Genomic DNA, 17,704 nt, shown 5'->3' on the forward strand with positions numbered 1-17,704 from the left:
TGGGGCTGAAGTTCCAACTGTCTAATCACGCCTTGATCTTTCTAGTGACCAGCCTCTATCCTGAAGTTATCAAGGGGCCCACCAAGAGTCATATCATTAGAACAAAAGACGCTCCTCTACCTAGGAAATTCTAAGGGATTTAGCAGCTGTGTGCCAGGAACCTGGGACAAAGATCAAATATATATCACAATAGGGCTGTTGTTTTTTTCATTTTGTCTTCAGCATCCTTTAGATTGTGTGGGACATAATAAATACATTTAATGTTTGTTGAATGAATGAATCAAGCCGATGTTGATACTTACTCTTCTGAATGTTAAATGCTGCATCTGTGGAGATTTGAAGGAAAGGGTTTTGACTCAAGATTTCTGGACCTTTGTTAGTTGTCACCATATGTGAAGGTGACATATTCTTCCTGAAGTATGACATGCCCTTCCTGAAGTAATTATGTGAAATATTACTCCAGCCAGTCAAATGATGAGTTAGAGATGTCAAGAATGTAGACATTACCTAAGAGTATTTGTATTAAACATTATAATCTGTTAACTATATAATACTAAATAGTTGTTATGGTATTATTATGGAGCATGTTAACTAATTGTTGGCAAAAGATACATAATACAATTATTATAAAGTGGATGTTTACATGAATGAGCTAAAATTGGTATTGACAGATTTCCTAATATTATATTATTCTTGCATTTCTAAAATGAAAATTATATGAATAGTCTAAATATATATTCTCCAAATGTAGAAGTAACATCTGGAACAGAGATCCTTAAACAGGAGTCCATTGACCCATAGAAATACATGGGTGGTCTTTGGAGACGATGAACACTTTGAAAATTGATGCGAAATTATAGGGGTCCATCATTGCTGTGTAAAAGCAAGTAAATTTCAAAGGTGCACAACATCCTGAGAGCACTAAATGCTAAGCAAGTACAAGCAGATCAGTTTCAGTAATAAGTCTAAATGGATGAAATACTCCTATTAAAGGAAAGAGACTCCCAGATTGGGTTAAAAAACAAAATCCGACTAGCTGGTACATGTGAAGTCTCTTAAGACAGCAGGATAGAAAGCTTTAAAGTAAACAGATTAGCAAATATGTATGTGTTATTTCCTAGCCCAAAAGAGGTGAGAAGGAGAGTATTACTGTTAATACAAAACACGAATACAAAATAAAAAATGTTTAAAACGAGGCAGTGAAGATTATTTTATGCAAGCTAGATAACACATGTGCCAAATACTAAAAGTGGATAAAACTATAATCATTTGAATAACAGAAAGACATTGGTAGAAACAGTGTTGGTGGTTGTTTTTAATATACCTCCACCTTGGTGGCAAAGTAAATAGAGGTGGTTAAATCAGTCCAAGTAGATGTTAAAGGCAACTCCTGCGAATACATTTGAATACACACTTGACCCTAAAACAACTTGGGGACTAGCAGTATCGACTCTGTGCAGTTGAAAATCTGCATAGAACTTTTGACTCCTCCAAAACTTAACTACTAGTAACCTGTTGACCAGAAACCTTACTGATAACATAAACAGTTAATACATATTTTTTATGTTACATGTGTTATGTTCTATACAACAAAGTAAGCTAGACAAAAGAAAATGTTATTGAAACAGTCATAAGGAAGGGAAAACATATTTACTATTCATTAAGTGGAGGTGGTTTTCATAAAGGTTTACATGCTTGTCGTCTACACGTTGAATAGACCGAGGAAGAGGAGGAAAAGGAGGAGTTGGTTTTGCTGTCTGAGGAGTGACAGAGGCAGAAGCAAATCTGTTTATTAATAGACCTGCACAGTTCAAACTTAGATTGTTCAAGGGTCACTGTGTGATTGAAATGGACAATATTTTAGGAAAATATGAGTAACTAATATTGACTTAAATAGTAAAAAACTTGAAATTGAATATGCAATCAAGCTTCTTTAGTGAAGACATCGGTTGTTGATGACTTCATAGATTAGTTCTCCCAAACTTTCAAGAAATTTTCCTATGCTTTATTTTCCAGAGCAAAAAAAAAAAAAAAAAAAAGGAATGTTTAGAAGCTAGCATGATGCTGAAAACATAATCTGCTAAGATTAATCTGAAACAACCTACAGATCATTGTCACTCATTAAAATAAATATTAAAATCCTAAAGTATTAGCAAATTTAGTTGAGCAGTATTGTTTACATGTGGGACACCTTGCCCAAGTAAAGATGATTTTTAAGGAAGTAAGTTTATTGTAATAGTAAGACTTTAATTAGTAAAATGTATTATCAGTAGATCAAAGGGACAAAAATGATCATCTCAGTAAATACCTTGAAAAGATTTCATAAAAATCATATCAGTCTAGAAAAATTTCTTAAGGAAACCAGGAATATTTCCTGACCAATCCAAGTATTATCTAACTCAAATCAATAGCCAATATCATAAATAGTAATGAAATGTTAGAGGATGCCTCTCTCAACCATTATTATTTACCATAGTTTTGAAAACTCTAGCTAAGTCAGTAAAATAGGGAAAAGAAAGTCTTAACCATTAAAAGAGTGAGATAAATTTATCAGTGTCTGTGGAGGATATTACTATCTATATAGAAAATCCAAGCAAATCAATCGTAAAAACATGGCTTACACAAAAGAACAGTAAAGTACTATTTACAAGAAAAATGAATAAAATTCAATAGCCTTCCTCTGTGTGTGTATATATGCATCAACAAAAACCACTTAGAAAACATAAAGGGAAAGTAGATCACATTTATAGGCACAATAGCAACAACAAAATAAACTTCCCGTAATGTACTTTCCCAATCCTTATAGAATGTGCAGACTGTTCTAATGACTACATCATATAGTCATAGTATAATTTAACTGGTTTCCTACTGATAGACATTTGTTTTCTATATTTCTGTTTTTACTATAAATAAGCCAAAGACATTTTGAAAACCAGTAAGAATTTTGATTTATATTCCTTGGTTTTAATTTGATTAGTTACAATAATTAATATTGTTAATTATTGATACCAGTATAATGAATGGATCTTTGAAATAGCAGAGAAGGTCTCAGATATTCTAAGCTATATGGCATTTCACATCTGGAGTATAAACCCAAAGGAAAACATCATACAAAGGAAAATATTTGAAAGGCTTGACTAAAAATTGAAAACATATTTTCTCTCTGATGCTGAACTCCATTTTCTCCTCTCCCTTTCTTTCCAAGCAGTCATTTTTCCTATTTGCAGTAGGATTTTCTTAATGCAATCCCTTTCTTTTTTCCTAGGAGTTATTTTCTTCCTTCTCTTCTTCCAAATGTCAGTTCTTCCCTTGTTTATCCATGACCAACTGTTGTTAGGGCATAAGTATAAATCAACCCAGGTTACCATGTGAAATACGAATATTTATGTTTTGCTATCTGTTTCTAAGAATTTGAGGTGGTTTGTTTTTTATATTTGTACCTGTATTAGTTAGGGTTGACTAAACTGCTGTTACAAAGAGACCCAGTAGCACAGTCCCTCAAGCAGCAACAGTAATAAACATTTTTGTAACACATACTCTTTGCCTGGCACTTTACATATATTAACTCCTGTAATGCTCACAAAGATACTATGAGTAGATATCTCCATTTTATAGACAAAGAAACGAAGACAAATAATTGATATAACTTGCTCAAGGTCAGATAGCTAGTAAGCTGGGGAGCTAGGATTTGAATTCAAGTATTTTGTTTCCAGAACCCCTGTGCTATCCTGCTACAACATAGAATTTTTCTCCCCCCACATATCCGTCCAGAAGATAGACAGGTGGTCCTAGGCAGTAGACTCTACTGGGTTATCAAAGAAAACAGGTTGTTTTTATTGTGTTTTTAACCTTCTCCTATGTGGTTTCCTCATGTGGAAGATGCGGATGGAAAAAATGGAGAAGACAATTTTCTTTTTAAAGCATGTGACCTAGAATTTGTATTTATCACTTTGCCTCCTATACCATTGGCCAAAAATTGGTCATATATATGGCTATGACTGCTGCAAGGGAGGCTGGAGTCTCCATAGCTAAAACTCAGGGGCTCAATTACTAAAAGGAAGGGGAGGTGAACAAATACTAAGGGGGCCAGTTAATCACTGCTGTAAGTCGCATTGGAAGTGGAAGTGAAAAAGAGTTTGGAAAAATAGCTTTTCAAAATATATTCTACTTTGTTTAGAAGCTGTTTTTTACATGAGAATCCTCCAAGTACTCTCCCTCTTCTTCCCTTGTCTCCCCCACATCCATGGTCCCATGTCCTTTTACATTCTACTCCCTGAGATATTCTTGTTTCATTCCTGTTACTGCTGTAATGGTCTGGACAGTGTTTTTTTTTTTCTTTTCCTATTTGTTGGTCACCCTCCACCCATATGCTCTCTCTCACCTTTTAACATTGAATTAAGCCATTCTTGTCTTGAAAATTCTCAGTGCCTATCTTCTTAATATTGAAAGTCAAAACCACTTGGCCTACTATGTAACATCCTTCATTTTTTAATTCTTTATTTTCCTTTCATTACTTTCATAAGCATACTCTTCATCCTAGTTATACTTTTTGTTATTTTCTAAAGATACCATTTCACTTCCTTATTTTAGTAGTATTATTTCCTCTTCTTAAAAGCCAAAATCACCCACCATTACATTCACATAGAAATCTGTTATACTTTCTACAAGATACTGCTTAAATATCACCTGTTCTGTGAAGTGGTCAACATCAAGCCCCTTGGCGCCAAGCAGTTTACAGTTAGTTACTGCATTCCTCGTTTTCCCATAGCATTTTGGAGTTTATGGCTTCGTTAGTGTTTATCTTTGGTACTATAATTACATGTTTACTCCTTTCTGCTCTTTAACCTCATGAGCTACCTGAGGGAAGCAACTATATTTACACCAAGCTTTTCCAACACGCGTCCATGGGCCACATACAACCCAGAGTGACTTTGAATGTGGCCCAACAGAGATTCATAAACTTTCTTAAAACAATATGAGGTTTTTTGTGTGTCATTTTTTTTTTTTTTTTAAGCATACCACCTATCGTTGGTATTAGTGTATTTTATGTGTAGCCCAGGACAATTGTTCCTCTTCCAGTGTGGCCCAGGGGAACGAGAAGATTAGACAACCCCGATTTACACATCTTTGGAAAAAATTCCCAGCACATAGCACAGTATGTGGCACATGACCATCATTGAAACAAATAGAGAGGGGTTCAATTATAAAGGGATGAAGTGAGTCATTGAAATTTATAATAAATAGAAAACAAGATGTTTCATTCAGGCTGTTGCAACGTAAGACATTATTTTTAAAAACCGAGAACATTAGTACAATTCATCTTTACTGTGCTTTCCAAATTTTAAAGCACTTTCTCATATTGTCTCATTGGTTTGTCAATAGCTGGGACAGCCTTAGAGACATTTTAAATAAGAAATCTCGTTTACTTTTTCTTTGGTGATTGAAATACTTTATATAAGTCACATTCTACCGTTGGCTATGCATGTTGTAGAATGCTTACCTCTGACCTACTTATAGCACATTTTGTATCATAGTGGATGACGTAGTAGATGAAAGTGATGACAACGATGATATTGATGTAGAAGCTGAAAACGAAACTGAGAATGAAGATGACCTAGATCAAAATTTTAAGGTTAGTATAAATTTCTGTAATTAGTTAGCTTTATAAATGATATACTACAGTTGTAAAACAAAAATTGGGTAAATAAATATATATGTAATTGTAGGTTTTACTTTGTCCACATCTTTTTACCGTGGATGACTATGCAGTTAAAGGGGTAGATGATATTGGTTTAAATCCACTGGTCTGAAAAGGACCTTAAAGTAACTTGTTTTCACTTTCTCTGACCAGAAAGGTTTTATCGAACCTTTCTGCCTTAGATTTTGAAATCTACAAAATTGAAGGAAAGTGATCTGAAACTCTATTGTGACAACTTATTTCAAAATGCATTATTACCCTTGGTCAGCAATCTTTTGGGGATACAAAAACAGTAGGAAAGTAGTCTATAATGGATTCGTTTTTGTGAGAATTAGTGTTTGCATAATGCTTCTTAGGTTTCAGTTAATTGAACAAGGAAGTGAAAAAAATGTTATTGAGAAAATATAAAATTATTGTCATATTACATAAGATGTTAGGTAAAGGAGGCAGGTAAGTTTTCGGAGTTTCATTGTACCTCTGGAAGCCTAGAAAGTCTATGTTTTGCTTTATTTATTGAGAGAGGACCACTCTAGCATCTGCAGAAAAGTGGTCTCTTTTGCTAGCTGTTTAGCTTATTGCCTTTTTTTTTTTTTTTTTGGTGGGGAAGGAGGGATTAATTTGACTTTTGCCTGTTTGGACCATTTTTGTCTTGCAAAACTATCAAAATTGGGGTACACTGAGTATTTGATTCACTTTGGAGATAGAAGTGAAGATATTGGAAGATTTCTGTCTTAATAGATACAGAACCAATTTTGTAACCAGCAAATGTGATCACCAAAGCAAGCTTTGACGAAACTGTCAAGTTAGCCAATCTAAACTACATCTGTGTCCTGGCATCAGGTACTGCACTTAATTATCTGGTCTCTTTAGTCTCCTTTAATCTGGAACGTTTCTGCAGATTTCTTTGTCTTATAACATTGACATCTTTGGAAATGTAGTTGTGAGCTTGTATTATTCACTGGGCTATCAGTGATTGCTCACGTTTTCCCTACTTTATCTTAACACAGCAGTTACAGTAATAAGAACAAAATACATTTTGTTATTGAACACTTAACTGTGCTAGTCCAAACTCTTTTACATATACATAGTAACCATTAGATCCTCATAGCAACTGTATGAGGTAAGTACAGGTTGTATAAGCACATAGGAAACAGAGGAAGAGAGAGCTTCTCAGTCTAGTTTATAAGAGGTGGAGCCAGGATTCAGAAAGCAGTCTAGTGGAATGTCCACTCTCTTTACCACTATACTGTACTAAAAGATAATTTTTCTTCAAGAACTAAAGAATTGTTGGCTTTTTGAGACTGCTGAGCTTTATTATCTTCTTTTTCTTTCCTACTGCTGCCCTGCCTCTTATTCTCATTGACTTTACATTTAGACGTTACTCAATTTTTCCTCTTTTTATCTGAATCCTATTCCTTCATCCTTCAAGTGAACTGCTACATTGTAGTAGGAATATTATTTATTTGTGTTCTCTTATGGTAGTAACTTTTTTTTACTGTGATTCCATTTTCTTTGCCCCGGATTTTTCAGAGTTTGGAGCCTTTATAGAAACTGGTAGTTTCTCGAAGATTCATCTCCAGATAGCCACAACTTGACCGTATATAAGTTCCAGTGCACTCTTTGTTCCTTCCTTAACTAGCAGAACTTTTAAGGAGTGGTAGCAGGTTGTTTTGTTTTTTTTCTGATGAGTCTGTAAGTAGTTCTTCACTACTGTTTCTTCTTAAACCAAGACACAAAATTCCCTGCTGTTGAGCTTTTGGAGTGTTATAGTTTTCTTTCCTCATTATGCCTGTTTTACAGGTAAAGTCTGTTTTTTATTTTTTTCCCCAAATAAAGAGCCACCTGTGTAAGACCATATTTTCACAAAACGATATCAAATATTGAACTAGTAAGTTTAGAGAAAAGAATACCTTTGTAAATTATTTTTTATTTTAGAAACATTATGTATTCTATTGGATGTTAAACAGGAAAATTATTACATTATTGGTTCATAAATGTGTAATTTAAAGAGATTAAATTACATATTCATGTAATAATTATACAATGATACAGTGATTAATATGATAATATTTAAATAAAATCAATATTATGCATAGCAATGAGGAAAATCTTTTTCACTGACTATGTAAATAATAGCTAAATTCCTGAATATGAAATAATAAGAAATACATAGTATGTTTTTTCTTTTAAACTAGTAGTTAATATGTGTTAAGTATGGTCAGATACATGTATATAAAGTTTTTTGAGGATTGAAGTATAGTAAAATAAATTTGTAAATTAGGCTGAAAAATAAGTAGTTTACACTGGTAGTAAGTAAATACAAAATTAAAAATAGTACCAATTGAAAATTAATAAATGGTATTATTATCTCTCTTTAGCCATAACAAAGATAATAATTAGTTTGTGTGAGGCCAGAGTCATTGAGGATCCTAGAAAATAGCTTGGGTAGTAGATAAGCTGACATTTGCCCTCTTATCATGGAATTCATTAGCTCTTCTCTGAAGAGCGTATAGAACACAATGATCCTGGGTACATATCTTGTTTCTCTGAGGACATAGTTTTCCTTTACATCCACCTGCTTTTCTTCCTAGAGAGACATGGAAATCATTTCTGGCTCTTGTTCCACTCCTAACTTTTCCCCTCGCTGAAAACAGAGTGAATGGTGACACCGAGCTTTTCTAAAGGAACTTTATTTCCCATGCACTCTAAGAGTGTGTGGTCATCATTAATCTGTATTGGGGCAGTGTGTCATGCTGGCTGACAGTGTGGTGCTTCAGAATCACTCTAACTGGTTTTTATCCTGGCTCCTTTCTTTGCAAGATGTGTAATTTTCAGCAAATGACTTAACTTCTCCATAGCTCATTTTCCTCTTCAGTTAAATGGGGGTAATTTCATAATGTTCTTATGCAGAATAGATTAAATAATATATGTAAAATGCTTAGCATAGTGCTTCATTTATTTTCAGTGCTTAATAAATGTTAGCTGTTTTATTATCACCGTCATCATATATATGTATGTTTTCCAATTTAATCTTCTTAAGTTTTACTGCCCTTTAATATGAACAAAATGATGGCAGTAAGGGAGAACGAGGAGGATGTACTGGAGTCTTGATCTTTGCACAAGTTTTTCTGTTTTCAGTAGCCCAAATACTCTGTTATATTAGAGTAACCACAACAAAAACAAAACAAAAGTACCCGACAATAACACAACAACCCCAAAGCAATAAGGAAATTTGAATTTAAGATAAAATTAATGCAACATTTATTCAGTAATTATTCTTTAATTACATGTAATTAATAACTTGGAACATTTCAAATCTAAAATGTATTCTGTAATTTTTAAAAATTTTGTTTTACCTGGTAACATACTCTTTTTATCATTTCAGAATGATGATATTGAAACAGATATTAACAAACTAAAACCCCAGCAAGAACCGGGACGAACAATAGAAGATCTAAAAATGTATGAACACCTTTTCCCTGAGCTTGTTGATGATTTTCAGGTATAAATATAGAAAATTCAGCATCTTAACTGATTTTAATAAAAAGTTATTTTTTCTCGCTTAGGTCGATAATCACTGTTTTTATTCTCTTTCCATTTCTAAAAAGTGAAACTAGCATTGCTTTTCTGAGTGACATTGAATAATTATGTCAACATCCTGAGTTGCAGTTAAGCAATTGTAAAATGAGGGGAGATGGGCCGGGCGCAGTGCCTCATGCCTGTAATCCCAGCACTTTGGGAGTTCAAGGTGGGTGGATCACGAGGTCAGGAAATCGAGACTGTCCTGGCCAACAGGATGAAACCCCGTCTCTACTAAAATACAAAAAAAATTAGCCGGGCGTGGTGGCACGTTCCTGTAGTCCCAGCTACTCGGGAGGCTAAGGCAGGGGAATAGCTTAAACCTGGGAGGTGGAGGTTGCAGTGAGCCGAGATTGTGCCACTGCACTCTAGCCTAGAGAAAGAGCAAGACTCTGTCTCCAAAAAGAAAAAGATAAAAAAGGAAGGTGGACTATTACATTTTTTGTCACTTTAGTTTTTTTTTCATCACTTTAATGGACATAGTTTTTTTATTCAGCCTGGATTATAGGGCAAGTCAAGTTGATCGAATTGTTGGCATTTAACTGGCTTTTGTGATGATTCCTTGGATAAATCTATGAAATCGCCCAGGATCTTAAAATGTCAAAGAGTTTGAACTAGATAATCTTAAAGATTTGTTTAGCCCTTCCTTTGCTCCCCAAATTTCGTACACTTAATTTCTAGTTGCTTAAAGAAAAATACTTTCTTGTGAGGTTATAGTTGTGAGGTTATAGATGAGAAATAAAAAAGAAATACTCGTTGCCAGGTGTGGTGGCTGATGCCTGTAAGCCCAGCACTTTGGGAGGCCAAGATGGGTAGATCATTTGAGGTCAGGAGTTCGAGACCAACCTGACCAATATGGCGAAACCCCGTTTCTACTAAAAATAAGAAAAGTAGCTGGGCGTGATGACACGCACCTGTAGTTGCAGCCACTCGAATTCTGAGGCAGGAGAATCTCTTGAACCTGGGAGGTGGAGGTTGCAGTGAGTTGAGATTGCACCACTGCATTCCAGCAGCCTGGCAACAGAGCGAGACTTTGTCTAAAAAAAAAAAAAAAAGAAGAAATATTTATCACCTAGAGTTTACATTTCATGGTTCTAATCATTCAGGTTTCACCTGGGGAACTTAGAAGCCTTAGATGCCGTAAAAGATGCAACAACTATCCACCTTCTGCAGCCCTGCCTGCCACTCCCTGCTCTGGTATCTTGTTATTCCCCCTAGATTTGAGGTACCTGAGAAGGTACTTTGAAATCAGGGGTAATAGAAGCAAGGCAGGAATGAAGGAGAAGGTATTTGTCAAAAGAAAATAAAAAAAGAAGACAGGAAGAGGCATTTGGGAAAGAGTGTAGGTTGATTCTCTTCCATTCAACCTACAGCAGTTATCTGTTAGCTCTCGTGACACATTTGTGCCTAGCTAAGCACCACTTGAAAATACCAGCAGTAACAAATACTACTAAATCAAGGCAGAAGAATACTGTGGAAAAGGTTTGAGGAGGAAATCGATTATTGTGTGAAGAAATCGCCTATTTCTTCTGTATATTCTACTTTTTCTGTCCATGTAAGAAATATATACAGTAGGCCCCCCTTATCCATGGGAGATAGGTTCCAAGACCCCCAGTGGATGCCTGAAACCAAACCCTTTATATACTATGTTTTTTCTGATCTGATAACAGATGGCTACTGAGCAACTAACAGGTTGGTAGCATAGATATTGTGGATACACTGGACAAAGGATGAGTCATGTCCTGGGTGGGATGGAGCATGATGGTGTGAGATTATATCATGCTACTCGGAATGGAGCACTCTTTAAAACTTACGAATTGTTTATTTCTGTACTTTTCCGTTTAATACTTCAGACTGTGATTAACCTCCAGTAACTGAAACCATGGAAATCCAAACCTTAGTTAAGGGGACACTACTCTCATGTGATTACACATTGTAGTTTTGATTTGGGAATAGAAAAAAGTAACCTATTTTTGGGTATTAAGCCCAGGACTTTGATTCTCATTCTCTTACAAGTGAGTTTTCTTTCTTTTAGGTTGTGATGGATTATTCTTGCTTTCTATGTTTAGAGTCCTTGTTTTCTAATTATAGTTTGTCACCCAGAATAGGCTAACCTTGATGATTTCCTACATGGCACTTTATGAACAGCCTGCCAACTTGTCCATTAGTTTGGCTTCTCCAGTGTCAGATTGTAAAGACAGGTCTGAGTGAAAGAGCTTGTCACTAAGTTATTCCTTTTTATTTTCTTTAAGCAAAAGATGATACTTCAGGTATTTCAAGTAGTACACATTTATTAATTTATTGTTTATTCTGCTGTAAAGTTTTATATAGAGTAGCTCTATTTCTGTAGCATATGTAATGGGAAATAGCATATTGTCTTTTATTGACATAATCAAAAAATTATTTCTAAGGTAATTGTGTTGCCACTTGATTATCTTTGTCATTTTTAAGTTTCAAAGGAATGCATTATTTGATACTTCAGGCTCTGTTTTTTGAGGTGTGTATTTGAATTTTAGCAGCGATATGTAAGACATGCTTTCAAGGATTAAAAAGATTGGTTAGTTCCAGGTAGGATGTGTTTGAAAGAAATTTCTTCAGCTATCTTTGTATCCATTTCTTGTAGATCATAAGATAATAAACATAAATGAAGTTAATTTCAATTATGACTTTTTCCACTTTCATTTGTATATTATTTTCAGCATCAACCATTAATGCTTAAGATTACTTTATGTGTTTGTTTCAATCTTGAATGCTGCCCACTTTGTTTCCAGATGTGTTAAGGCCACTATTCAGCGGCCAGATGGAAAATGAATGCTATTGGAAGGCAACGTATGGTATTATTAAAGTAATTATCAACATCCTTACCATGCTTTCAAAGCTATGTTTATTTACTCATAGTGACAATTATAGATTTATTTTCTCTTGTTTCTTGATGGCAGAATATTGAAAGTATCAAAATTCTGCATTTTCACAGTTCTTTTATTCATACGTCTGTAGTAGTATGGTGACATTTACTATGTGGACTTTTGTTATATTTTGTTTTTCTTTCTTGTTTTCCTCATGTTAAATTTGGTTTTCAATTTTCGTCAAAGTTATTCATGGAAAAAGTTTAAAGCGTCAAATAGTTTTACATAGGTAATCCTTTCCCACATGCTAAATCCTGAAATTACTTTTTGTATGTTTTTGAGTTAATCCTCATATCTCTAAATAGTATGTTTAAAGTGCTGTGTCTTGACTTTTGCTGCCTTCATTCTTTTTTATTTTCTTTTTTTGCATTATCATCTAAGGTAGACATCCAGTAATTTTCAGCCTTATTCTTTTTGTGTGTGTGTGTGTGTGTGCACGCACGCGTGCATGCACATGGGTGTGTATGTATGCATGCATAGATAGGCTATGAATTTCCCTATAATTACTGTTTTTGCTGCATCTTATAAGCAGTAATTTTGATGTTTAATGTTTTTATTATCTTTACTCTGAATCTTATGCGGTTTTTTTGATTCATTGGTTTTTTAAAAAAGATAATTTTTAAAATTGGCTTTCTAAAAAAGATAAAAAATTTTAAATCTTTTTGATTGATTTCTAGCATGTAGTTGTACAATAAGAGGACAAATTATTTCTAATCATAACCTTTTAAAATTTTTGAGGCTCGTTTTATGGCCTTGGATATGATCAACTTTTGTTACTATTTCTTATGTGTTTGAAAATTACTCTGCACTTGTTAGTCACAGTTGTCTATTTGCTATTAGGAGAAGGATTGTTAGTTGTGTTGAGAAGTTAAGTTCTCTTTTATCCTTATGGATCTTTATTCTTATTCTGTTAATCACTGTGAAAAGTATTTAAAAAATTTCTCACAATGGAAAAATTTCTCACTGTGATTATGAGTATGTTTCTCTTTGCAGGTCTGTCGGTTTTTTGTTATATATTTGTTGAGGGTTATTATTTATTGTATATACATGTAGATTGAGTTTTCTTCCTTTTTTGAATTGGACTTTTTATCATTATGAAGTTACTGTCTTTACCTCTAAGATTCTAAGACAAAAAGCACTTTAAAAAATATTAGCCGGGCGCGGTGGCTCAAGCCTGTAATCCCAGCACTTTGGGAGGCCGAGACGGGCGGATCACGAGGTCAGGAGATCGAGACCATCCTGGCTGACACGGTGAAACCCCGTCTCTACTAAAAAAATACAAAAAACTAGCCGGGCGAGGTGGCGGGCACCTGTAGTCCCAGCTACTTGGGAGGCTGAGGCAGGAGAATGGCGTGAACCCGGGAGGCAGAGCTTGCAGTGAGCTGAGATCCGGCCACTGCACTCCAGCCTGGGCGACAGAGCGAGACTCCGTCTCAAAAAAAAAAAAAAATTAATGTACTTATATTAACTTTTAACTTTTCAGTATCCTTCGATGTGTATTTTTTGAACAGCGTATAGTTGGATTTTAAAAATACCAAATCTGAGTTTTGTCATTTAACTGAAGCATTTAGATAATTTACATGTAATTACTTCTGTATTTGGATTTATATTTATGAAATCTTATTTTTAATAGTTTTATCTCTTTATGTTTATCTCTTTTTCTTGCCTTCATTTGGATTATCTTTCTCTCACTCCACCTTTACCTATTACTAGTTTGAAAACTGTACATATAGTCTTTTTATTTTTTATTTTAATCAACTTTTTTGAGGTATAATTTACATAAACTGTATCTATGTAAAGTATTAGTTTGATTATTGACAAATAAGCAAAAATTCTAGTTACTCTAGATTTTCCAACATCTTTATCAAAGTCTAAAGTAAATCAGGAGCTTTCTTTCCTCTTTCCCACAGTAATAAATGGAAACTTTGAGTATTCTAACTACCGTGACTTCCCAAATCAACTTTTATATGTATATATTTATATACATATACTTTTTTTACTAAACGTAAAAAGCAAAGCAGTAACGTCAGATAGGTTTTTTATGTATCTTAACTCTAGCTTTTAAAAAACCCACTTGGAGCCAGGCACGGTGGCTCAAGCCTGTAATCCCAGCACTTTGGGAGGCCGAGACGGGCGGATCACAAGGTCAGGAGATCGAGACCATCCTGGCTAACATGGTGAAACCCCGTCTCTACTAAAAAATACAAAAAATTAGCCGGGCGAGGTGGCGGGCGCCTGTAGTCCCAGCTACTTGGGAGGCTGAGGCAAGAGAATGGCATAAACCCGGGAGGCGGAGCTTGCAGTGAGCTGAGATCTGGCCACTGCACTCCAGCCTGGACGACAGAGCAAGACTCCATCTCAAAAAAAAAATAAAAATAAAAATAAAACAACCACCCGCTTGTCGTTACTGCTTTGCTTTTTTTTTACTAAATGTAAAACATTTAGTGTAGACTTACCCACATTTTTACCACTTTAAAAATTTTCATTACCTTTTGTGTCTCAGACCTTCTGTTGGGATCCTGTCATTTAGTGGCGTGAACTTGATATGCACTTGTGCACATGCTCTCTTGCCCTCTCTCCCTGAAAGTGTCTTTATTTTGTAAACATTCTTTATTTTGTAAACATTCCTAAAACATTCTTAAAATTAATCTCTTCCTCTGGCTACTTTTTAAAAATCAACTTTATTGAGTTATAATTTACATACAGTAAGTTTCACTTAAGTTCAGTGAGTTTTGACAAATTTATCCACCTATGTGACTACCACACATTGAGACAGAATTATTTCTTGTCATTCCAGAAAGTCTCCTTGGGGCCCTTGAAGTCTCTTTCTCTCCTGTGCAGGTGACTGCTGATCTGCTGTCTGTCACTGTGTCTAGTCTTGACTGTTTTAGAACTTCTTATAAATGGAATCATACAGCGTTTCCTTTTTAGGGTCAGGCTTCTTTTGCTGAGCATGTGTTTTTGAGGTTTATCCATGTTACTGCACGTGACAGTGGTTCTTTCTTTAATTGCTTGGCAGTATTTTATTGTGGAAATATACCACAATTTCTTTGTGGATGAGTGTTGGAATGTCTGAAGTTTTAGACTTCATTGGACTTTAATATGAGTAAAGTTGATAACAATTTGTGCACAAAATTTTTTGGGGTGGCTGGGTGTGGTGGCTCACAACTGTAATCCCAGCACTTTGGGAGGCTGAAGCGGGTGGATCACCTGAGGTTAGGAGTTCAAGACCATTCTCGCCAACATGGTGAAACCCCGTCTCTACTGAAAAACCAAAAATTAGCTGGGCATGGTGGCAGGCACCTGTAATCCCAGCTACTTGGGAGACTGAGGCAGGAGAATTGCTTGAACCCGGGAGCTGGAGGTTGCAGTGAGCTGAGATTGCGCCACTGCACTCCAGCCTGGGCAACAAGAGCAAAACTCTGTCTCAAAAACAAACAAACAAACAAAAATCTTTTTGGGGAGATATGCTTTCATTTCTCTTGGGTAAATACCTATCAGTGAAATTAATAGGTGGTATGTATGGTAAATGTGTGTTTTTATTTTACAAGAAACTATTTTTGGTGGCTTTTAACATGTACTGTTTTTGCTTTAATGCTACAGTTTCCTAGTAATGTTGACTAAGTGCGGATTTTCTTTTTTAAAATCCTGTTTGGGATTTATTGTATTTGGATTCTGTGAGTTGTTTTCTCATAAGATTTGGAAAAACTGCATTCTCTACTTCAGGTACTGCATTTAGTTTCCGCCCTCTCTCTTTTGCAATTCAAATTGAATGTAGACCTTTTTACTCCCTTCCATGTCTTTTAACCTCTTTTTTCTGCTTTCCTTTTCTTTGCCTCTCTATGCTGCCTTCAGGTTATTTCATTAGAACTATCTGCCAGTTTACTAATTCTCTTTTTGGCTTTGTCTCATCTGTCATTAGAAATGTCTACTAGGGGCTGAGCGCGGTGGCTCAGGCCTATAATCCTGGCACTTTGGGAGGCCGAGGCGGGTGGATCAGAAAGTCAGGAAATTGAGATCACGAGGTCAGGAGATCGAGACTATGGCCAATATGATGAAACCCCATCTCTACTAAAAATACAAAAAGTAGCTGGGTGTGGTGGTGCATACCTGTAATCCTAGCTACTCGGGAGGCTAAGGCAGAGAAAATTGCTTGAACCAGGGAGTAGGAGGTTGCGGTGAGCGGAGATTGCGCCACTGCATTCCAGCCTGGAGACAGAGTGAGATTCCCTCTCCAAAAAAAAAAAAAAAAAAAAAGCTTACAAAATGCATTTAATAAGTCTTTAATTCTTGTTTTCTATATTTTATTTCTTTGAACATACAAAATATGGTCATTTCTTAGTCTGAGATTCTTGTAGGTCTTTTTCAATATCTGATGTTTCTTTTGGTTCTTTTTCCTTCTACCTTGCTGAATTGTATGTTTAGGATTCTTTCCTTCTTTATAATTTTGTATGTGGAAACTCCAGAAGCTGTTGCTTTTGAGAGTCACCATTATAGATTGAATCCTCAAGGGCTTTTGGACCACCAAGGTGATGTGAATTCAGGCTATGAATCCGTGTGATTTGATGGCCGACTTTTAATACCAGTTTGTGAATAGTGATACTTTTCACTGTGTTAGAGCTATGGTTTAAAATTTAAGACAGTTGGCTTTTCTTTTTATGTTTTTTTTTTCCCCCCTTTTGTGGTGGGAGTATTTCTAGGACCTATATATTGAAGATGTCATTCTGGAGTTTAATGTTTTTGAGAGGAAAATTACCTTATGCCAGTTCAGGGTTTTTCTCCTGTCCTTCATCGTCTTTGAGATGGGAAAATCCGAACCCAAGGTCACCTGGTTTATCACATGTTTTCAAAGTGAAAGCTAGCTTCAGTCTTCAGCTTATCACATAGGGATCCCTTCTTCATTCGAAACTTTGCCTTTATCCTTGCTTTCTTATCCACTTAATGACATACTTAAAATATTTTAATATATGTAACAATTGTAAATGGTTCTGTGGGGTGGATACTTAGCCTACCATGTTTCCTACAAAATGTGTTTTTTAATGCAGACTTACCACCCCTTTAGCCCTTTTAATGCAGAACTACCTATTCCCTCCTTAGTGCTTCCACTGTCTTCTTGGCATAGCTATAGTACAGGGGGTCCTGTGAATCATCTTTGAATCCTTGCTTTATATACAGTGGACATTCAAGGAATAAATCACAATGAAAGATTCATTTTGACTCCATGATGTATATAAGGAAATTAACCCAAATTAAAAGATCAATTGCAAATCCAGAAAAATAATTTTCAAAAAATGGGTTAGCTGGAGGATTTGTGTATGTATGTGTATACAAATTTTTTAACATGAAAATTTGTACCATAAAATAAGAAAACCCTGTATCCAGGAACAAAAAAGTTACCTAAGAATTGCAGCTGATTAACAGATGTATAGAAAAGTGTTTGCTTCCTAGTAGTCAAAGAAATGCAAAGTAAAATAGCAGCAAGAAAATATTTCTTATCTACCACGTTAGAAAATGTTTTTTT

At 35.2% G+C, this 17,704-nt stretch overlaps 1 protein-coding gene across 1 annotated transcript in view; it reads left to right on the top strand.

Annotated features, from left to right (window-relative positions):
* AGTPBP1 (ATP/GTP binding protein 1) overlaps positions 1 to 17,704 on the top strand; it is a 198,666-nt gene that overhangs the window by 87,961 nt on the left and 93,001 nt on the right. Inside the window, 2 exon segments of the mRNA XM_021927597.2 lie at positions 5,535 to 5,632; positions 9,084 to 9,200. Of these exon segments, the coding sequence (XP_021783289.1) occupies positions 5,535 to 5,632; positions 9,084 to 9,200 (215 nt within the window).

This window comes from Papio anubis, chromosome 13 (assembly GCF_008728515.1).
Source record: "Papio anubis isolate 15944 chromosome 13, Panubis1.0, whole genome shotgun sequence".
NCBI lineage: Eukaryota > Metazoa > Chordata > Mammalia > Primates > Cercopithecidae > Papio > Papio anubis.